This window comes from Amblyomma maculatum, chromosome 10, assembly GCF_055883805.1.
Source record: "Amblyomma maculatum isolate TAMU_Amacu chromosome 10, ASM5588380v1, whole genome shotgun sequence".
In the NCBI taxonomy this organism is placed as follows: Eukaryota; Metazoa; Arthropoda; class Arachnida; order Ixodida; family Ixodidae; genus Amblyomma; species Amblyomma maculatum.
In genome coordinates this window covers 76,188,086-76,211,510 of record NC_139353.1, presented here as the reverse complement: position 1 = coordinate 76,211,510, position 23,425 = coordinate 76,188,086, and the positions used below count along the sequence as shown (strand labels likewise).

Genomic DNA, 23,425 nt, shown 5'->3' with positions numbered 1-23,425 from the left:
TTTGTACAGCAACTTGACAGAGCGCATAATGCCTTTATCTATTTGTTGACGGTAGGGTGTGGAGTTTGGCGGTTAAACATAACTTTGGTGTCTTTCAACACGAGAACTTTGGTGCTGCAAGAAGCAGTGTCCACAAAAAAAGACATCAGGACATCAGGATCGAGCTTACATCTTGTGATCAAATTTTAACACCAAGGAGTTAAAAATGCTGGATGTCATTCATGCATTTTGATTTGCTTCTTAGGTGACAGTAATGCAATGCCAGTGGCTGAAACAATGAGGGTCGTTTTGACTTTCCAATCATGGGGAAGCACTCCTCAGTTCTTGACATATTGCAACATAAAGGATGCTGACATGGAACAGAATTTAATTAAGGAAATCTGAAGTGCATAAAGGTGCAAGTTGGTATGCTTCAGCTGCATTGCATGAGCACACCTGGGTTGTGCCTCTTCTCAATAGTGAAGAATTTACTCTAGGGATCGGAAAAAGTTGTCCTTAGTAACCGAGTGTCTCTTGTAACCATGTCTCTTGTATGCAATGTTGTTAACATGGAAGACCATAGGAAAAGCAACCAAACCATTTTTAAATGTCTCTTATAACCGAGTGTCTCTTGTAACAGTGTCTCTTGTAACGAGATTTCACATGGTTTATTTTTAGAGAAACTGATCCCAAGGATTTGATCGTTATAAGTGATATATCACTATATCCGGTATTGTTATAAGTGGATTAATCTATAATGCAGTTCTTAAATTGTCTGCTGCACACATATGGATCCCAAAGCACATGCCATGCATCCGAAGCAGTGCAGTACATGTGACATCTAGGACCTGCCAACCAAATTTTTGTGTCTCCAAGACCTGGGTGAGCAGCAGAAGTGGTGCACTGACACCTGTGGCTCCAAAACAGATACTAGCAGGATAACATGTCACTACTGGTCATGGCTGCCTTAAGCTTTTGTAACTTCCACCTGTGGAACACTTCTGTGAGTCTGTCGCAATGTTCAGCTTGCGAAAGTCCTCGTGGCAACCCTCTCTATAAGATTACACCTCGCCACTGCTAGCTTGCTCAATTTTGGGCTAACTAGGTAAGGAATAACATAAAACCAATATATTAGCCAAATATATTGCCAGGTGTCACTTTTGCGTTCAACCCAGGCTAATCCCAAACAAAGACATGAGGTGCACTCATCTACCACTGAACATTGCAAAAATTAAAACATGAGCTAAAATGACAAATGGAATAATTATGCCATGAAATGCTTAATGTATGAACAAACCCACCGAAGACAGGCCAGTTGTCTTTCTTCTGTGCCCTTGGCTTGCTGATGACTTCATTCATAATCTTCAGTATTTCGGACTTTCCCTCTGAAGAAAAAAAAAAAAAATGAATATTGGAAATTTGCCACAATTTTGCGTCAGTACTTTTTTCTCAGTGATATAATTTTTTCCTTAGCCAAAGGAAGAGCCCCTATTAATTTCCCTCAGTCCCTTTCATTTCCTTTATATCCTTGTTCAATTTCCTTTATGTCCCTATTCCATTCTCGTCCACTACAGCTGCATCTCTTCTTTTTTTCCCTGAGGCATTAAGGTTGCAAGATATGTACTCACCAGTGGCTTGCTGAATGGCTTCCATGACTACTTTCAGGGGAAGCCCGGGGATCTTGATGTCAGCCTGTCCGCCATCAAGAGGACAAAAAGAACATGTCAAAGATGATCTACAGCACATCATACAACGCTAACACTGTCAAAGCCACATCCTTTTAACAGACTGGTTATAGGTCAATAAATAATATCAAACATTTCCCATAGCTATCATGCATAGACCTGCAAAGAAGTTTGACAAAACTGAGAGCCGCATTAATGAAAAATGCATGCCACAGCAACACGGCGACTCGGAGAAAAATGAAAACCACAGCAACACCATTAAGCTAGTATAATTACATGATGACTCAGAGTTCACATAGATAAATCAACGGTCCGCCTATACTGATGAGCAAACAGCAGCATTATCATAGTCTGTTAGTTGGTGCTAAGGCCACCTTATCCCACCGTGCTTAACGCTCTTCAGGCACTAAACTACCTCCAGTGCCTTCAACGACACTGCAGTAGCGACGCAGCACAGTCATTACCCTCATTGTCTGTGTGGAAAGCCTCAGATATAACTTCTTTACGTACTATAGCACCCATCATGACTCGCAACCTCAAGCAGCGTGGCCGGAGCACCTCCCGGAAACATGGTAGGATTGGTTTGGTTTGGTTTGTGGGGTTTAATGTCCCAAAGCGACTCAGGCTATGAGAGACGCCGTAGTGAAGGACTCCGGAATTTTTGACCACCTGGGGTTCTTTAACATGCACTGACATCGCACAGCACACGGAATTAATACAGTTGAACCCCGTTATAAGAGGCACGGATGTAAGAGACAATCGGGTATAGGAGACACTCTTCACCCACTTGGTTGGTTGCCTTATCTCTCCCATTAATTTGACCTCTTTTGTATCAGACATCGGACATAGAAGACAATTGGTTATAAAGGACAAGTTATCCTTGCATTCTGGTCAACCATCTCGCTTGTAGCAGATATTTTAACCTTCGATGCAGTGCCATCGGTCGCTAATCGCAGTTGCGCCCATTGTGGAAGCAAAGGGGGACGACAGAAGTGCGCAGTCACTATTTATTATAACTTCAGCAAAGCCAGAGTGGGTCGCTCAGCTATAAAATACTGACGAGAAGCCCCTGCAATGGGAATGCAACATAGTAAAGTACTTCAATCTTACCGCCAAGGGTACCAGTGCGACCGCACGTGTGGGCGTCTGCCCGAGGCAGCAATACCGGGAGCGTGAGGTGGGCACTCTCGTTCGCACAGCTCCCAATCAAGAACCACAGGTGTCCTGTCCCTACTAAAAGTACCTATTTTGAAATAAGGGCTGATCATTAAATAAAAACATGGTGCCCTGCTTATAAGAGACCTCTCATATAAGAGACAAAAACTGCTCTCCCGTACGTGTCTCTTATAAAGGGGTTCAACTGTAATTGGTTCACAGGAAAGCAAAGGTGCAGTATCTGTCACACTTGTTTCTGTGGAGAACTGAACCCCTCGGTAAGGGAAGGGAGGGAGGGAGGAGTTCAAGTGGAAAGAGAGAAAGAAGAGCCGTAGTGGAGGGCTACGGAGTAATTTCGACCACCTGGGGATCTTTAACATGCCACACGGATGCCACTCCGTTTTGCCTCCATCAAAATGCAGCCGCCAAGGCCGGGATTCGATCCTGTTTCCTTGGGCACAGTAGTCGTGCGCCGTAACCACTGCGCCACCCCAGCGGGGCGGATACATGGTGGGGCCGACAAGCGACGTGCCTGAAAACAAAAAGGGCTTTGCTTTTCTCGTCGCTTGTCAGCCCCACCATGTTTCCGCCCTGCTGGGGTGGCGCAGCGGTTACGGCGCTCGACTACTGTGCCCAAGGAAACAGGATCGAGTGCTTGAAAACGAAAAGGGTTTCGCTCTTCTAGCACTCCACCCTCACCACTGTGCCGTTTGCTCTTGGCAGCACCAGTGTTACAGTCGAACCCGGTTATATCGAACCCGGATATATCGAATTTTGGTTATATCGAACTCAAGAAATATCCCCTTGAAAATCCCATGTAAAAGTATAGAAAAGCCGCGTCATATATCGAACTCAATTTCACCGGTCGTTCGATATATCGAACTTCGCGCCACGCACTGGTAAGTGTGCCTTCCCCAAAGACGATCGCATCACCCTTGGCCGTTTGCCGCGTGACGTTTTCAAGCCACACGCGGAAGGAATGAGAGGGGACAGTTCGGCGACGGCTGGTCTGGGCAGCGCCGCGCCCATTCCCCAAAGGCGCGCGCACCTGCAGTTGTCGTTTCTCGCGTGCCAGCACATGACATTTGCAAGCCATGTGCGTGGGTGTGCCCATTCTTTTGCCGAGCTATCTCTCTCCTTCAGCACGCGCAATGCATGCGCCAAGCCAGCTGCCCGTTTTCAGACAGACATCGGACGCTTTCTCCAGCGTGTGTTGCGAACCCTCTGCGTGCGGCGGCACGGCGGCTGACGTGGCTATGGCGCTTGCGGATGTTAAGAAGCGGCAGCTCTCTCTCTCTTTTTTTTTTGCGAGAGTCATTCTTTCTTATCGTTGTGCTGTACGCGTGGCGTAGTGTAAGATATGGCGGCTGCGGACGTTTAGAAGCGGCAAGTTTGTTTTTTTGTTTTTTTTATCATTTATCCTTGCATGTATGAATCAGCAAAAGCACGCGGTCAGCTGCTGCGATCATAACGCCTGCCTCAAGCGCAGCGTGATAAATCGAACCAGGCTTGTGCAATCAAGCCATCACGGGCACTCTGCCTAGTTAGCAGCATCTTGGCACGCTGCCAATGAGCTGTGGATGAGACGACCGAAACGGACTGACGCGCCATCGACATGCAAGCGAAAATGCTCACGATTTCTGCCGCCGCGGCGACACAGAAACCTTGTTTTGAGCTGCCGCGGTGCTCGAGCGGCGAGAGGAACGCAGTTCCAACAAGTTTGAAAATTTTCGCTCTGTCGCTGCCCCTCGTCGCTGAGAGCGCTCAGTCGCTTGCATGTGAGCGAACTGGCCTTAACGCATTTTTTTTTCAAATTCTCGGGTGCAAAAGTGGAGGGTGGGTTCATTATGCGGGTGGGTTGATTACGCGACAAATACGGTATCGTTTTTTCGCATCGTAAATGCCGTCACAAGCCGATTTCTGTATATCGAATTATCGATATATCGAACTATTTCGCGATCCCCTTCGAGTTCGATATATCCGGGTTTGACTGTATTGCATAGTTGACGCTTGCATGATGAATGCAAGGCGTATGTCGCAGTTGATTTTGCTACATACATTTTCCCAACTTCCTCTATAAAAACCACGATCCCAGCACGAAAACACATATGTGGAAGGCTAAACGAGCCGTGACCTGTAATAAATAACAAGCTCAGATTTCACTGAGCAGACGATGCGGGGGATGCACCTAGCTGCTGGAACAGCAGAATCCTTTCCACTTAGCTTCCAGGAACACCACTTATCGGCCCCCTCCATGCTTCCGAAAAACACTATAACCACACGCCCGCAGGTCGCAAGTCATATCGAGGGCGACAGTACAACTGCATTCAATATACAAAATTAATAATGCCTTTATATGCCAAAAAAAATATTCTGAAAAATTTTGCGAGAGCAAACACATGCACCTGATACAGCAAGGCGCAACTATGGCTGTGAACAGGTTACTACTCTAGCCTTTCCTAGAGAGCCTTCCATTAGAGAAGAATATTTTGCCACCATACCTGAAGAGCCGTAATTCCTTTCTTGGTGCCAGCCATCTTGAAGTCCATGTCTCCCAGGTAGTCTTCAATACCCTGCAATGTACGGCAAAGGAAATGTGCACTAAACCCAGACGACAGTAAACAGCTAAAGAGTGATTCAGTATTGTGTCCTGTGAATTTCCAGACTAGTTAATGCGGATATGAATGAATGAATGTTTATTCCGCTTTTGTCGTACAAAAAGCGCGGGTGACGAAAAAAAAGCAGTTCGTAATGACTGCTTGACGGGCTTCGCCACCCGTAATGTCGACGATGAACAGCAGCGGCAGTTTGTGCGATATAAAATGAACAACTCACGCGTTACAAAACGAGACAGTGCTTTGAAACAGAAAAGAAAAAGAAAAAATTATACAATGACAAGGAAAAAGTAAAAATGAATTGTCGATAGACGCATTCCTTATCAATACAACCTAATCAGTGGACATTTCTCGGAGGAAAGAAAAAGTCATTTTGTTCATGTTGCTGTAAAGAAAAGTGTTCAAACACATTGGCAGTATATACCTATTTCAACATAGCAAAACCATAGTTTGTTCTACATGTGGGTACCTCAAACATTTCAGGGTTTCTTGTAGCATAGGGCGTGTTGTGTGGCACCAGCTGTATAATGCGGGACATAAATGGGTCATTTCGTGCGGTATGTTTTTTATAGCAACAAGCAAGCCTGTACTCGAAAAGCTTAAGTACTGGAATTATTTTGTATTTCATCCGTATGGGACGGGTTGGGGCGTCATAGGAGGAATTTGTTATAACGCGTAGCATTTTCTTCTGCAGAACAAAAAGCTTTTGCAAATTGGACATAGTGGTATTTCCCCACACCAAATAGCAGTATCCTAAGTAGGAGAAAAAGAATGCATAGTAGAGGTCAAGCTTCGTTTTCGTTGGTAGAATATATTTATTACGAGAGATAATGCCTATGAATTTAGAAAGCTTAGTGCAGACTTTGTTTATCTGAGTATCCCATGACATTGTGGGTGTAAAATCTATGCCAAGTGATGTGAATGATTGGACATATTCGACTTGTGAGCCGCCAAAAAATATAGGTGGCGCATTCCCTACAAGCTTGCCCTTAGCATGAAATATTATTGCCTTTGTTTTTTTTTGTTTACCGTCAAAGAATTTAAGCATGACCATTCCTTCAAAGAAACGAGTACCTTGTTCGCAGAGTTTGTTAGTTGATTAATATCAGTAGAGGAGCAGAATAAGCTGGTGTCGCCAGCGTAAATAATAAATTTTATCTCGTTGCTTATATTAACAATATCATTATTATATACGTTAAAGAGTATAGGACCCAGAAGACTGCCCTGTGGCACGCCATTCGAAATTTGTAGCACATCGGAACGACAATTATTGATAACAACATATTGGGATCGCGAGCACATATACAGTCGAACCCCGCTACAACGAACGTCGCTTCAACGAAATTTTCGCTTCAACGAAATATTTCCAATTCCCCGTCAGCTTGCTATACAAAGTAATGGAACAAATTTCTCATCACAACGAATCATTTTTGGGGCGCGTTTCCGCTTGAACGAAATTTTTGCTATGCGAAGCTCGATTTAAAAATATATCTTACAATAAAACAAGCATATCGCCGCCCATCTATGTACTTCCATAGGCCCACGCTGCTTTGTTTCGCTAAACATTCGCTGGACCCAACTAATCCACTCACTGAAACGCACATGATCACCGCCATAGCTTGGTGTTGATGACAATCGGGCTGGCTGCCTTGCGACAAGGCGCGGGGGCAAGCTCCCATTTTCTTCCAATCCAGAGCCGCAACCAATCCGTTGCCAAAGGACGCAGCAGCCTGGCAACAGCAGCGCGTTTGCCCTAGTTTTTTTCACTCGTGCTTGTGCTGCTAGTGCGCTGTAATGAATGCGAGCATGGCGACTTCATCTAGAAAGCGGAAGTTCCTCTCGCTTGAAGAGAAGGCACGGATTATCAGCGCGGCATCCAGCGGCAGGAAAAAGGGAGATGTTGCAGCGGACTTCGGCATCTCACAGAGCACGCTGTCAACGATCTTGAAGTCGAAAGACGCGATAGCGCAAGCTCTTTCACTCAGCTCACGAGGAGCTGAGTGACGAAGCTATAATTGAGGGCGTTCGCCACAACGACGCATCATCGGATGATGACAGCGACGCGGAGGATTTAGCGCCACCACCTGCAATAAAAGTGATGGATGCTTTTGATGTGATCCGCAGGTTTTTCGGTGCTCACGATGATGACGTCGCGATGCAACTGTTCACTGAGTGCGAAAGTCGCGCCATTGCACTCGTGGCAAAAAAAAAGAAGCAGAAGAAGCTGACCGACTTCTTTGGAAATAAATGATGTTTTGGCACTATGTGGTCCAACCTCACAGTGTTTTTGGGCTGTTTTCGCCTCAACGAAATTTCGCTTTAACGAAATTTTTCGCGCGCCCCGTCAGTTTCGTTGTAGCGAGGTTCAACTGTATGACTTGAGAAGGTTGAGGGCATGGCCACGTATACCACAATGTTCGAGTTTGGCAAAGAGGGTATTATGATTTAGTGTATCAAACGCCTTACTGAAATCTACAAAAATTCCAAGAGTAAGCTTCTGGGATTCTATGTTGCCTAATATATATTCTTTTTGATCAAGTAAGGCATGCTCCGTGGACCTATGTTTGGTAAACCCATATTGGCAGTCATTTATAATAGAGTGTTTTAGAAGGAAATTATGCGTTCGAGAATGAATTATGCGTTCTAGTCCCTTGGAGAAGAAAGGTAAGACAGATATTGGCCTGTAATTACTCAAACTATTTCTGTCTCCCTTTTTGAAGATTACTGCCACCCTAGCGAGTTTCATATCAGCAGGAAAATTTGCTGTAATTAGCGCAGTGTTATATATGTGCATTAAACATGGAACTATTAAAGGCAAGACATTTTTATTGGGCGACTTTGGAGATCGCAAGAGTCCAAGCTTGTCGTATTTTTGAGGCTTTTTAAAATACTGTACACCTCATTTTCATCTGTCAGCTCAAAAAAGAGATTGCAAAACTCTATCGCCCAGAAATTTAGAGAAATCAGGGCAGTGAGATCGACTCCCGACTGCAGTAAAAAATTTGTTAAAAGCATTGGCCAAAGGACGCCCATTTAGGTCAATACCATCTACTGTTAAGCTTTTTATGCTATTGGGATGAGTGATTCTATTTAAAAGTTGATTAAGGCGCCTCCATTTTTCTTTAGGATTATTAGATAGTTCCTTATCAAAGAGGTTATTGTGGTAAGTCGTCCTAGCTGTCCTGATCTCTTTGTTCAAAAAGTTCCGAAATGCTTCCGAAATATGCCTTCATCTAAACCATATGCACCGACATAGAATACAAAATGAAACAAGTTCAAAACAGTGCAGCTGTTGAGAAAAACGGCAGGAGAACCCCCATGGATAGGAAGTAAAAACAAGAAAAAAAAAAAGCCGACAAGTAATGCAGCGAGAAATAAGTAAACAATCAAATCTCAAAACAGAGGAGAATATACGCAAAGCAAGGCTCGTGTCTCCAGCAATCTGAACACAGACAGGCGAAGACATAATAAAGTAGGCACCAAATACACTGGAGCTCTGCTGTACCCAGATGCTGAGTTTTAACGACATGCCCATTTTCACGACCTGGTCCTGTCCACAAAAACCTGCACAATACAAACGTGCATGCTTTAATGCAAAGAACCATTCCCTCTTTGCTCCTGCCTGTCATAAGTCAACGGCTACTCAGAGAGACAGAAGCCTGTAATGCAGGGCGTCTAAGACATTGTGGGCTATTGTGTAGGATATTGTGGCAGAAAGAGTGGGCAAAGCCTACTTCTTTATACTGAAGCTAAAAATGCATGGTGTTAAACTGATTAAAGCTTATGAAAACTGGAATACCGTGGATTTTGTTACACTAAGGTGTTGACAGTACTGACAATGACTCGACGCTGATGTGCACTCTGTTATGCTGAGCCCCTAGTGTTGATCTCGAGTTCCATGCATTGCTCAGCATGGCATAAACACTGGCAATTTACAATGTGCAAGACATGTTCGTCGATTTTACTCGGCAACATGCTATCAAGGAGGCCATCAAGCACACAGTCCCAGTGTTCAACAATGTTTACGGACTGTCAACTTTCGACCACGTGCAGCATTGAAGAAGTGATGTTTTGAACCATTTGGTTGCATCCTGCAGCAGCCCATCCTACTCGATGCTAAAATACTCGCATATAAAAACGAGCTTTGGGAAGTGTGCAGGAGATGGTCACATGATCTCGAGTGATCATGTGCTCCACCACCCAATTGATTTCATGCTTCCCTTCCGCTGCGGTGCAAGGAAGATAGATACAAGTGATGGGAAGCATAAGGTGTCCCATAAACAGCTCATGCTGCAAAAAGCAAAGCATGTAATTTGCTGCCTCTTCCCTAGAGTAGAAGTAAAAACTACAGGCATACTGTGTACTATAAGACTATAACGCTCCTCTTCCCCACCACTCCTTTTTCCTCCCTTTCATCACAAGTGTCAATCCTGGCCTATGAAAAGCATAACCTTACAACCCCACAGAGCTCCTTCCTTCCTGGGTACAATCCCAAAGTTCAGCAGGTGGATGCAGGCGTTTTTAGTTACAACGCACTACGCTGGTGGTGATGCTATTCGTCCTGGAGAAAGCACCACATGCTGCCATCACTTTAAGATCATAGGAGAGTACCCTTTACCCAGACAGACAACGTGCTTAATCAAAGATGGCTAAGGAGTTAGGCCTGGAAAGCGTGAGTGCGTCGTCCCTCACCAAAATGTCGGTAAGCAGCCGATAGTCCGACAGCTCGTAAGAACACTCTGGATCTGGCACAGTAACGAGGCCAACAGCGACGCCAGCGGCCGCTGCCGAGATGGGCACGCCAGCGTCCATCAAGGCCAGGCTTCCACCACAGACACTTGCCATGGAAGAGGAGCCTAAATGGAAACAAATGCAAAAAGCACTGAATGAGAAAACAAGCGAACGTAACTTAAGGCCTCGAGAATAGCGCAACACGAGACACATCATTAATTGTCCTTCTTGATAGAAGCATTGCAAAGTAAGAACAATGTTGGTCTGCAATCGGGAAGTTCCTTCACGACATCTGACAATGGGCACATTCAAAGTGTTAAGTAACGGACGTTCTGTGACGAGTCATTACGAATTAATTATGGCTGCTCACAACTTTCGGCCCTACAACTGTGACCAATGAATCAAAACTGGTACTAGTGCAGTGATTGAAAGATCGCTCATGTGAATGCATAAAAAAAGCTTTGTGTGTACTGCATTTTGTTAATGTGTGCATAGGAACAGTACTGTATAAAAAAAATTGTCATGTTCCCTGTTCCTTCACACACTGTTAGTCACTCAAAAATAAAAAATCTCCCTCTCTACCTCTGGAAAAAAAAAGGGTTAGCGTGAATAACAACCTACCATTGGATTCCAGCACCTCAGAAGTGAGTCTGATGGTGAAAGGAAAATCCTTCGGGACGAGGGGTCTGAGGGCGTTTTCCGCAAGTGCCCCGTGACCGAGCTCCCGTCTTCCGACGGGCCCAGTCCGACCTATCTCGTTGGTCGCATATGATGGGAACTGTTGGGGAAAAAGAAAAACGGCGCATATCAAGGTTGCACGCTGAAACAATACAAGGCACTCCCCCCCTCTTTCTTTAGAGTTTTCATGCCTGAAGAAGCCTTATTCTGTGAAATAATGAGCTTAAGAATAACGACACGAAAGCTGTCACTCTAAGAAACATTGCGTATTACAAGAAGAAAACAGTAATTAAATTGCTGAAAAAAGATATAAAAGCACTGCCTAGATGTCCTTGCAAATGCAACTTAGACTTCATATGGGCCCCAATAATGTGCACTGCTCTCCTGAGTACTGCGTTCAAATGTGGGGCAAGAAAACACTTTGCGTACAGCGTCCAGTTCATATTGTGAATACAAACTCTGTAGGCAAAATAAGCGAGCTGATGCCCTTTACATACCTCATAATGAAGCATGAAGTTCTTCTCCTTGATCCCCCTGGAAGGGACACGAATTTGAGATTAAAGAAAAGCCGTATAAATAGAATTACAAAACTTCCCTAAATGCAAAAGACAAAAACAAAACAAGCATAGCTGTTGCGAGCCATAAAAATATGCGTACTATATGAGCAAGCAATGTCTTCCAAAATAAAAAAAAGTCTCCGAAAGTAACTGAAGAAGTTAAAAAAATATGCACAGCACGGTCAACTGCTAAAGGGAACATGAGGCTGCTCAGCAGTCAGGCTTTACAAAGCACTGCCAAGAAGCTGAGCCACAAATGATCCCGCAAGCAGCATGTGCAGTAAGCATGGCTGGCTGCTATTCCCAAGCATGCACACTGTGCAGTCTATTGTCGCTAGTTATTGGCAGCAGCACTTTGTAAAGTGTTTAGGCCATGCGACTTCACATACCCTTTAACAGTGGGCCATACTGTACATGCAATCAGCTATCTTGAATTGCCCGGCGTCATAGCATGAAGGCTGCAACATAGTTACTTTTTGATGCACAGTTTAGTGATGCACAGCAACAGCAGGAGCAGCAACGAAGGCAGCCACCATTTTGTTGTTAGCTCATACACTGCTTTGAGTTGACTCTCAATATAAGTAGATCAGTGCTGAACTCACTACATTACTTTCCAAAAAAAATGAAAATGAGGCAGACTCTCAACATTAAGTTTGGCAATGTCACAGTTCCAGCGGGACCTTCACATCGGTGCACACACACGCAGGCTAGGATGAGAAAAATTTTAAAAAAGAAGGGATAAAGCACCAACATGGTCACAAGCCAAACTGAAAAAGGCTGACGAAGATTAGACAATTAGTCATATTAAAGCAGCGCCGATTAGGCACCATACAACAGTGCACCTTGGCCACTCCTCAGACTAGCTAGTCTTTCAGAGTGATTTGCCCAGAGAGCAGCAAAGCAAATTGGCCAACTGCTAACCTCTGGTAAGGGGTTGTGGCCTCAGACTCCAACACGCATGCTTTCTGCAAGTTCACAACGATGAGGTCTGCGTTGCAATCGCTCATCTTGCAAAGAAACCGCTACCGTATGTGCGCTCCTTAAAGTGTTTCAATTGCTTGCGTCCAGCACTTAGAAATGTCTATGGCGAGATAAATTTGCACACCAACCGAACATTTTTTTTTTCCTTTTGTTGAGTTTCATTTTACACAGGGGGCAGGACTATGGGGATCAGCTTGAGCTATCCAAAAGCTTGAATCAGTGATCCCTTCATGTGAGCAGTTTATGAATACATATGGTGCGCGGCCCCAAAAATTAGAGCAAGCTAATAAATAAATAAAGCAAATAAAACTGAGTAAAGGTTAGCACGTCTATGAAATATAACATTCTGAGAAAGCTGTTTGCAGGGTCTTTTGAATAAGCCATCCGGAGTCACAAAGGCTGTCTTAAGGTGGTCACAGGTGGCCACTAGGAACCTGCTAGAACCCAAAGCACAGATCTAATGATGAAAAACATTCTACACAGTGAAGGCAGCCAAGGACGTCATCCATTGAGGAAGAGGATAAACATCTTCGTGATCAATCTTGTTCAGGAGGTCATATTCAACAAAGAAAGGTACATAGCCGCCGTTCTTGCTGACCCCGTTGCGGTGGTACAGTGGTTATAATGCCTAACCACTGTACCGGAGTACTTAGGTTCGAACCCGCCCGCCGGTCGGAGCCAAAATGGAGTGGTATCCACGTGCTGTGTGATGTCAGTGCACATTAAAGAACCCAGAACCCCAGGTGGTCGAAATTTCTGGAGCCCTCCACTACGGCGTAAGTCCTGAGTCACTTTGGGACGTTAAACTCTCCAAACCAAACCAAACCTTCTTTCTGACCAAGATGATTGGAAAAGCTCAAAGGCTTAAGAATGGTTGAATAACACTGCGCCTTAGCAACTAGTCGATAAAAAGATCTGCACTTTTTTCTCACCGCAATGAAATGAAGGGGGTAGGGTGGTACTTGTGTGCTGCGTTACGAATGAGAAGTGGCCCCATTTGTCTGGAGCACAGCAACTCTTCTGCATTGCCCCTCAACTATCGTGCCACAAAAGCGGGGTTTTTTTCCATTTATTTAGCAGCGTTTCCTGCCCTGCTGCATGTCAATGATGCCAGGAATCTGAGAAACGGCCACCTGCGCAATCACTGCCTTACTCTGCTTCCCTTCTGCAAATTTCCCTTCTGCAAAGAGATGCTGTAGGAGTGGGAAACATGCCCTCAAAAGTGCCATGCTAACTTGCATGTGTCAATACATAATATGAATATTTTTGCATCCTTAAAATTACCAAACAAACAAAGGGTGCAAAAAAAGGCAATGCTCAACTCACCCAGTGATGACAGAAACAGGATCTGACCTCAAGACGGAGTGCAGGGAGTCAAAAGCAACAGTGCACAACACCTGCAATGAAAAGTGAGCGCAAGGGCAGTAGTTTGGCGAGTTAAAAGCATCGCAGCAGTGCAGTTATGGGTAGGGCAAGTAAAGGAAGGAACTTCATTTCTATAGAAGTGTCCAGACTGCTATATCGTGCCGGTGTTGAATCAAAAGCAAAAACAAGGAGGAAGCCCCGTAGAACGGAAGGAATTACCTGCGTCTGCCCACGCTGGAACAGAGCCGACCCATGAAGCGGCTGGAACAGGTCGATCTGGCACGAAATGTCCCGCAAGGCATTCAGACCTCGGCCGTCAAACCTGCAGGACAGAGGAGAGTTTTTCTGAAACACGCACGCCAGCTTGGCTTTGGCATAAACCACATTAGGTGCACGGCTCCCTCCTCCCCAGTGATGCCACTCGTCTCAAGCCATCAACAGCTACCCCGATCTGTCACAAGCGTGCAGTCCACAGCGGAAAAATGAACAAAGTCCAAAACCAAGCAACTCACTCGTGAGTTTAGGTCTCGCCCTCACGATGCTTGTGAATTTCAGACGAACTGCCAAGTGCTAACCGAAGTAAGAACACGTCAGCGAAATGCAAGTAGCTGCTTGATGCCACTAATAGCGCACAGTACAGCATCATAAGGATTCACTAACACCACAATACCAGCTAAGGAATAAACATTACAGAGGTGCACTTAGGTCTTCTTCCGTATGGAAATGCAAAAGCACTGCAAGTTATGTCACGGTGCCCGATGGATTCGCCCGACACTATGCTCACGGACCCAGTTTGCACTTGCCCAAATAGCATACGTGTATGGCGTACTTACACATGTTAAATGAAGGATAGCAATAGATGGAATGTCGTGAGGACAACGCTCACCGCCCAGCATGAAAGTGGGTCGAAGTTTTACATGCGATGTGACCAGCTGTGGCAATATTACTATAGTGCTGTTGTGCCCGGGCAACGGAAGCAACTATTCCTTCAACATACACTTGAAACCTAGTGACGGGAATGTCTTTATTTTTTTATTTTTGCTCACAGTTCACGCGGACACAATCTGCTGACGCATTCTGACCACAATTCTTACCCCGAGACAAGAAATGCTTTTGCATTAAAACACTGTCGAAGCAGGGCAACGAGAGGCTGACTTGGACCAAGGCCACGTTATTCACAAGATACGAGCCCTTCTTCCTAGCACACTGGTAAGATATTCTCTTCAGCCAGCACGTGAATAATAGGCAGGCCCCGCATTTACCCAAGTTTAGCGGAACCATTAATGCAATGCAAAGGCCAGTGCTATGGGGGTGCAACAGGAAAAAATAATAAAGTCCGGAAATAAAACACAGAAAACAATGCCGAAGCATCATAGAATTGGGTAGCATTTCCTGAACAAAAAAAAAATAAAGCACCTGCAAAATTGACTTTCCTCGACATAAATCGCATTACTAAGCAAAGGTTTCAAGTGCTGCTTCTTTTAGGGAAGCTGGGCACACAATTCTCAAAGATTTTTTTTTATTTATTATTATTATTGTTTTTTGGTGCCAGGAGGCAAGCTTAATGCCTGACATGTCGCAGCAGCATCATAGAGACAGTAGGGAACTCGTCACCAGAAATGGTCCACTTCCACACTAGATGGAAATTTGATGCTTCATCCTGAGGAAAGCAGGATTAGAGCATGCGAGACTTGAAGCCCTTTTTAAGTTTCAGCTGACGTGTTGTACGTCCACATTTCCCTCTATGTCTCATGTTTTCACATTGAAAGATGCTCCCACTTGTTTCCTCGACACACAACGTTTTTTTTTGTAGATGCTATGCTCATGTGCTTCATTGGAAGTAAATGGAACACCTCCCTTTCGCTCACCCACGTGCTAGGTCATGCATCCTGAACATTGGTGACCATTTTCGGTGTCAAGTTTAAACGCCGCATTAAAAATGATGTGATACAGCACATGAGCATAGCATCTACAAAAAAAAACGTTGTGTGTCGAGGAAACAAGTGGGAGCATCTTTCAATGTGAAAACATGAGACATAGAGGGCAATGTGGACGTACAACACGTCAGCTGAAACTTAAAAAAGGGCTTCAAGTCTCGCATGCTCTAATCCTGCTTTCCTCAGGATGAAGCATCAAATTTCCATCTAGTGTGGAAGTGGACCATTTCTGGTGACGAGTTCCCTACTGTCTCTATGATGCTGCTGCGACATGTCAGGCATTAAGCTGGCCTCCTGGGTTGAATGTGAGCAACTCAAAGCCTGCTCTTGATTGACCCACTGACCCTATTATTCATCCTCCGATTTTGTGGGTGGCAGGCTGGAGAGGCTTGCGCACAGAAACCCTGCATCCCAGCAGACGCCATAATGCTGCGAGGTTTGAAACTACAGGGCCAACGTGAGGAGGCAATTTTTGCAAGCAAAAGCAGATAAATACTGAAGGGTGTGCCAGGAGGAAGTCCTGCACAAACAAACGGCCCCAACGGACCTTGATGAGAGCAAATTTTGTTCCATAAACTGAGCTCTGGTTCCCTGAGGGCACGAACTTTACCACCCTTTCCTCCGGAAATTTCACGGATCCTCCCAAGCCTCACTATACCATTACAGAATTATTAACATTACAAGAGATAAAGAATATTACAAAACTGGCTAGTACAGCACAGCATGCCACATGCATACAAATGGCTGCACAGCCTTCACAGCTACTACAGAGGCTACAGCTTTTACTAAATGAGGTGCAAATACCTTTTATTTCTTAGTAATCAAATAAGTTGAGTTTGCAAACTTGCTTTCAAGGAGGCGATGCATCATCATATTGTGATGCCCATGATGGGGCGAAGGGGAAGACGAAGAAGATGAGGTAGAGGTGGCTGAGACTCAGAAGCGGACCCAACTGGCTTTAGTCATTCACTCTCGGGGCAATAAAACACTTTCTCATAATGGCACCTAGCCTTCATAACCAAAATCAAGACTAACCTGACACAACAGCATAATCGTCTCTAAACAATTTCAACTAGAAAAAGTGGTGACAATTTATTCTAATTACACAGAATTCAAATTAAGGAACAGTTTCTTTAACCCGCAGCGCTGAAGCATCAGGACAAATAAACTGAAAATTTGGGCCAAGCAAGTTCAACCAAAAGTTCCACTGCATATGATAAGATCTCAAGAGAATGCCCACTCCCATAAGTTAAATCTTGATATAACGAAGTTGAAGAAACTATGAATTTTTCTTTAAACCTAGGTTTTGTTACATTCAGTTCTTGTGTCAAGACTGGAAAGGTGAATGTGTAAGGTTACAAAAAAAAGAAATAAACGTAAATGAAATCACCTTGAAAATTTTTACTGTAAAAGCGCATTAGCCGAAGGCATCAATGCAGCAGGGAAATGTTTCGTGTAATAGTGCTGACACTAAAACGTTCCTCTCGTGACAGTGCATGTCCTGTAGTCACGGCCCTATCACATTGTTACATCTAATTTTTGGTAACTCAGAATAAGAATAAAAATATCAGCGTGGAGAATTTGTCCCATCAAGATCAATTACCACAACACCCACCTTCGTTATGCAGAGTTCTCAAATAAGTGCGCTCCAATGGGAAAGGATTGGGAAAGTGAGGAACTTTGTGACATCGAGGAATTCGCTACACGGAGGTTTGCAACATTTACAGTTAGCCGCAGTATGTGTGCAAAGCAAACTCTAAAAAGCACACTCGCAGCGCTTAAGGGTGCTCACAGTTTAAATCAGGGCTCTGTGCTTCTGCATTAAATTGAGTGAAAGCTGACAAGACAGCCACTGGACCCTCCAGTGCAAAAGTTAGGTCAAAATGCAATCAGTTCAACAGCCTTCGAAAAGGCCATCGTGGCAACGGGGCCAAGAAAACAAGCATTTAGGTGTGTGTGCCCACCTCTGCTCCTCTGTGAGAACCCTCTGCCTGAAGAGTTCCTTGACAACCGATGTGAACGCTTCGTTCAGGATGTAGACTTCAGTTCCAGGGAAGCTCTCTGGCGTGGGAAATAGATGTGAAGAGGAAAAAAACACGCATCAGGTCGTGACAGACAAATCTTTGGTGAAAAGCCTCAGAGACCTATTACCTTGAGATGAAGGAAGAAAGGCTCAGACTGCCAACACTGGGCGGTAGTCACACTGTCATGCCCTCATATGACAAATCAAAGCACTCATAAAATAAGCATGCAGGATATGGTGTGTACGACCTTGTGAGTTATGAAAACATCTATTGTGCTGATAAATATTCCTGTGTGCAGAAAGTATTCAAAATAAACGCTTAAAAATTATTAAAAAAACATTACTAATTGCTTCGAATTCACTTCAAACCAAAAATCAATATTCGAACCAGCTTATTAAAACTAAATGGTTTTGAAAAGATCAAACTATGTCCTTAGGCCCCTCTTGGCATAAAAAGCTATTTGAAATATTCACTCTGGAATCACATGAAAGAATTCAATATTCGCTTCGAATTTTGGAAAAATAAAATATACTATTCATAGACTCATTAATGCTTCATTATAACTCTCGAATAATCTATGGTTCTTAATCTGGGTTCTGCAGTATCTAGGGGTTCCATGAGCAGCTTAGGAGGGTTTGGTGAACTCTTTTGTTAGCGTGAGAAGGTATCAGCGGTTTGGAGCATGACTGAGAGTCGGGTATTCAATAAAAAAAGTGATTTGGTTTGGTCTATGGGGTTTAATGTTCCGAAGCGACTCAGGAGCGACGCCGTAGTGGGGGACTCCGGAAATTTCGACCACCTGGGGTTCTTTAGAGTGTACTGCTATTGCAAAACACATGGGCGCCTTGCTTTAAGCCTACATCAAAAAGCAGCTGGTGCGGCTCGGATTCGATCCCATGCCCTTGGGCAAAGCAGTCGAGTGCCCTAGCCACTGTGCCACCGCAGCAGGGCATGTAATAAAGCAACTGATTGCAAAAAACAAAAAACAAAAACAAAAAAAAAACAAGCAAGTGTTTACAGAAGTGAGCTTATCCATGAAAAAAACCAAAAGGAGTCCATGAACAAGTGACATCGCCTTACTGCGACAGCAGAGAGGGGTGGGGGTAATAATTTTTTGCCACATATTGATCGCTGTTGAGGTTCCTTGAGGCAAAAAGGTTTGAGAACCCCTGCTCTAAATTACGCAAGACCATGGTCTGAGAATGCAATTTTCTGTAAAGCCCCAAAAATTACATGCTAAATTTTACAAACATTTGGGGTCAGATACAACAGACAAATATGCACTGCTCAAAGAGAAAGTGGCTTTCAAAAGCTTTCTGAAAGTTTGGGCCTTAAACAGAAAAAAGAACACATACCAGAGAGTAGCATTTCTCACAAAATGAAATAAGAAGCATGTACAGTCATGCGCAAAAGTGGATAGACCATGCAAACCACTATACCTACAGCTTTTCTGCACACAATGGAGCGCCTGACAGAAGCTCTTGGGGAAGGAGGCAAGCATATCAGAGGGTGTGCCTCATGTGCATTTAAAAAAAAAAAGCCGCTATGCTGTCACAAGACGCTGGCGTACATGACATATTTGTAGACAAAGGCAAACTCCATTGCACCGCTTTAAGCCAAGGTTCTAACATGGTGTTGGCTGCTCCCCGAAAGCAGCACCAGCCTCATCGTGCCTTCTTCTCTCATCATCTCCATCACCCGGCACCAATATTTATCAACGCTATCTTGAGAATGACCTTTCCAGAGGCAGTATCAAGCAAGCCCAATAACAGCGACAAGATGGTTTTGTAGAAGTCGCAAAAACACACAAGCAGAGCACATCTTGTGACTTATGCAACATCATGAAGCCTCAGCACAGGCAAGGCTAATAACTGTTTGCTGTCCTTTGCTTTTAGTTCTTATATTCACACTCACCCTGGAGCTTCTCCACCACATCCTCCTTCACCGCACTCAAGGCTTCATCTCTGGAAACCTGCCCAGCAAGCAAGAAGTGGAATGATTGTTATGATACTACAAACTACAATGAGATCATTCTCACACGTGGACATTAAACCTATAGCCATCATCAAGTGAGTCACAAGCTCCTGCTATGTGTCATCCACATAGGCTTTTTGAAGTGCAAATTCAAGTAACCACAGAAACTGAGGTCATCAGGCAAGATCAAGGACCCACAAGATGCCTGGGTGCGGCGCTACTGAAGTCACAACCCTGATGAAAACTGCGATACTTTTGCAAGTAAATTGTAACCATCCCTCTTACATTAAGCTGAAAAAGAACAGAGATGTGCCCAGCTCTTTTTTTTTTCTCCTTGTTTTCTACAAAGAACTAAATGCACTTGGTCCTTGTCTGTAATTCACAGCAAACAGATATACTGCAAAAACCTAGAAAGCCTGATTCCTATGGATCGAGCTTCAATATTAACCCTTTCGCTGTCATGGACGTGCCAGTACATTTTCGCACTTCTTCCCCACCCAACAGTGTCACTGATGTACCGATATGTTCTGTATAGTGCAGTCAAACATTCGTGCCTGAATGCAAAGCTGGCCCGACCGCGCAATCTGTAGAACCTTTCTGAAACAAGTTCGTATTTTCGCCCCGCGCTGTGCTGGTACGTATATCGAAGAGTACGGAGTGACTGTGCCCCCATTCCCTTCTTTGCTGGCGGGTGTAGTTACTCCGCGCGTGCTACTTTCTCACACTGAGCGATCGTACAGCCCTCATGTGAGGTTACGGGTTCAATAGTTGTTCTGCCATCTGCAACAAGTTTGCACGCTTTTATTTTTATTCTGTTGCCGTGTCTGCCACGGTGCATCGAGTTCAGGGGCATGCGCCGTTGACTCTTCGAGACACATGACTTGATCACTGCTTTCGCTTTCTTACCGCGCCCTCGCTTGTGGCTAGCAGCAGAAAAAGAGGTTGTTTCAGCCTCTCTCCATCTCTCTGCGTCATCTTGATTTCACAATGTGCCATTTCTCTCCGTCGCGTGGGCCACTGAAAGTGTGCCCTCCGTGCACGCAGTTACTTTCAGATGGCTGACCACGAACCTTTGACTGTGGACTGCAGCAATGGCTCTTATGATTCTGAATACGAGCCGAGCTCGGATACGGACTCTCAGGAAGTACAGTCGCACCTGGTTATATCGAACCCGGATATATCGAATTTTGGTTATATCGAACTTACGGAATATCCCCTTGAAAATCCCATGTAAAAGTGTAGGAAATCCGCGTCATATATCGAACTCAATTTCACCGGTCGTTCGATATATCGAACTCCGCACCACGCACTGGAAAGTGTGCCTTCCCCAAAGACGATCGCATCACGCTTGGCCGTTTGCCGCGTGACGTTTTCAAGCCACGCGCGGAAGGAATGAGAGGGGACAGTTCTGGACAGCGCCGCGCCCATTCCCCAAAGGCGCGCGCATCTGCAGTTATTGTGCGTGGGTGTGCCCTTTCTTTTGCCGAACTATCTCTCTCCTTCAGCACGCGCTACGCATGCGCCAAGCCAGCTCAGCCCGTTTTCAGACAGACGTCCGACGCTTTCTCCAGCGTGTGTTGCGAACCCTCTGCGCGCGGTGGCTGACATGGCTATGGCGCCTGCGGAGGTTAAGGAGCGGCAGCTCTCTCTGTTTTTTTTTTTTTTTTTTTTTTTTTTTGCGAGAGTCATCTTTTCTTATCGTTGTGCTGTACGCGCGACGTAGCGTAAGATATGGCGGCTGCGGACGTTAAGAAGCGGCAGGCTTTTTTTTTTTCTTTTTTTTTTTTTTGGCGGGAGCCGTTTATCTTTGCATGTATGAATCAACGGAAGCACGCGGTTTGCTGCTACGATCATGACGCCCGCCCCAAGCGCGGCGTGATAAATCGAACCAGGCTTGTGCAATCAAGCCATCACGAGCACTCTGCCAAGTCGCTCCCGCCACCGGAGGAGCTATAAAAAGATAAACGCGCCCTGCCGTTATCGCTGCGCAGCATCTTGGCACGCTGCCAAGAAATGAGCTGTGGATGGGACGACCGAAACGGGAGTGACGCGCGCCATCCACATGCAAGCGAAAACGCTCGCGATTTCTGCCGCAGCGACACAGAAACCTTGTATTGAGCTGTCGCGGTGGCTCGAGCGGCAAGGGGGACGCAGTTCCAACAAGTTTGAAATTTTTCGCTCTGTCGCTGCCGCTCGTCGCTGAGATCGCTCAATCGCTTGCATGTGAGCGAGCTGGTCTTAACGCCTTTTTTGTTTTTTTTCAAATTCTCGGGTGAAAAAGTGGAGGGTGGGTTCATTATGCGAGTGAATTGATTATGCGACACATGCGGTAACGTTTTTTTGGCATCGTAAGTGCCGTCACAAGCCGATTTTTGTATATCGAATTATCGATATATCGAACTATTTCGCGATCCCCGTCGAGTTCGATATATCCGGTTTCGACTGTATTGAGTAATGTTTTTTTTCCATGTCGTCTTCATTTATATGGTCAGGCTGATGGTGATAATTAGGCTTATGATCAACACCTGCAAAACACTGAAATATGCATATTCTGTTGACTATGTTATATTTATAGCAGTCATAATAAAAAGTAAATCACTATGCTCGTTCCCTGAACCAAACTGAAACTGGGGGTGTGTCACTGACAGAAACACCCGACAGCAAAAGGGTTAAATGAGCGTACTGATACCATATCTGACCAAGCCACTGAGTTACAGGTAAGGCGATAAACATGACAGTAGCAAAAATATCCATAAATATACAAAACCAAAACATGGCGAGGCCTACCTTGTCATGGTTGGCATCCGAGAGGATGTCCCGAACACGAATTCCAGCCAGCCTAGCAACAAGGAAAGACAAAACTTATGACCCTATGAAATGGTGCCTGTCAAAACATGGCGTGATGACAAATCTAGGAAACATCTGCAGAAACAACAAAGCTCGTTCTTTTTCTGTGAGTAAAGGAATTGAAACAGACGGGGCTACCCAACTATAGAAAATTCAGGAGGTCTGCTTGTCTGTCCATCAATTGTGTTCATGGATTTCCATAAATGTTTAACACAGCACATGACAAAAGTTCAATGTTAATGCATTTATTATTCAAACATAAGCAAGGAGACATCAGATCTCCAAAAAAGCCAATCTCCTGATTAGACAATACGTTGACGTACCTCTATACAAACACAACATACCTCTCCACTATGACAGCTGCGCAGATGAAAAATAAGTCGAAAAAGGAAAAAACCACAAATGATTAAATCAAACTTTACATGCTCAAAGGTTGTGCTGTGCCCAAGCGATTTCATATTTTTTTTTCTTAGCTGCCTTTAACAATGTACCCCTCTCTCCTTCCTTGTGTATGGGTGCCAGACAGCAGACCTTCTTTAGATACAGGGGTTTACAATCTTCCTAGCATTTGGGGCTTTCAAGGGCCCTCAAAAATGGACTGAAAAAGTCCACATTCTTTCAGATCTTTCGGAAATACACGCAGAAGAGCATGAACACACACACACAAAAAGAAGACCACAGTTTCACGGCTGGCTGTACAGTAAGAAAAATGTGCTGTACACACTTGAAAGTAGTCAGCCGCAAAATGAAGTAACTAAAAATGTAAGAAAAAAATTGGCGCATACAGTAGAACCTCGTTAATATGTTCCTGGCTCATACGATTTCCAGTTTCATACGCTCAAAACCATGGGCAGTAGAAAGTCTGCCACAGAGTTTCACTATTTTTATCCCAGTTAA

The 23,425-nt window shown here is 44.6% G+C and overlaps 1 protein-coding gene across 1 annotated transcript in view; it reads right to left on the bottom strand.

The window, feature by feature from the left end:
• The window catches only part of PNPase (polyribonucleotide nucleotidyltransferase 1), a 59,765-nt gene that overhangs the window by 15,718 nt on the left and 20,622 nt on the right, over positions 1 to 23,425 (bottom strand). The window contains exons 8-18 of the mRNA XM_084582978.1: positions 22,469 to 22,520; positions 19,622 to 19,679; positions 17,648 to 17,744; positions 13,966 to 14,068; positions 13,708 to 13,778; positions 11,341 to 11,377; positions 10,787 to 10,943; positions 10,127 to 10,290; positions 5,321 to 5,392; positions 1,608 to 1,671; positions 1,281 to 1,364 (exon numbers count right to left, since the gene is read on the bottom strand). Of these exons, the coding sequence (XP_084439104.1) occupies positions 1,281 to 1,364; positions 1,608 to 1,671; positions 5,321 to 5,392; positions 10,127 to 10,290; positions 10,787 to 10,943; positions 11,341 to 11,377; positions 13,708 to 13,778; positions 13,966 to 14,068; positions 17,648 to 17,744; positions 19,622 to 19,679; positions 22,469 to 22,520 (959 nt within the window). The remainder of the gene's footprint in view (positions 1 to 1,280; positions 1,365 to 1,607; positions 1,672 to 5,320; positions 5,393 to 10,126; positions 10,291 to 10,786; positions 10,944 to 11,340; positions 11,378 to 13,707; positions 13,779 to 13,965; positions 14,069 to 17,647; positions 17,745 to 19,621; positions 19,680 to 22,468; positions 22,521 to 23,425) is intronic.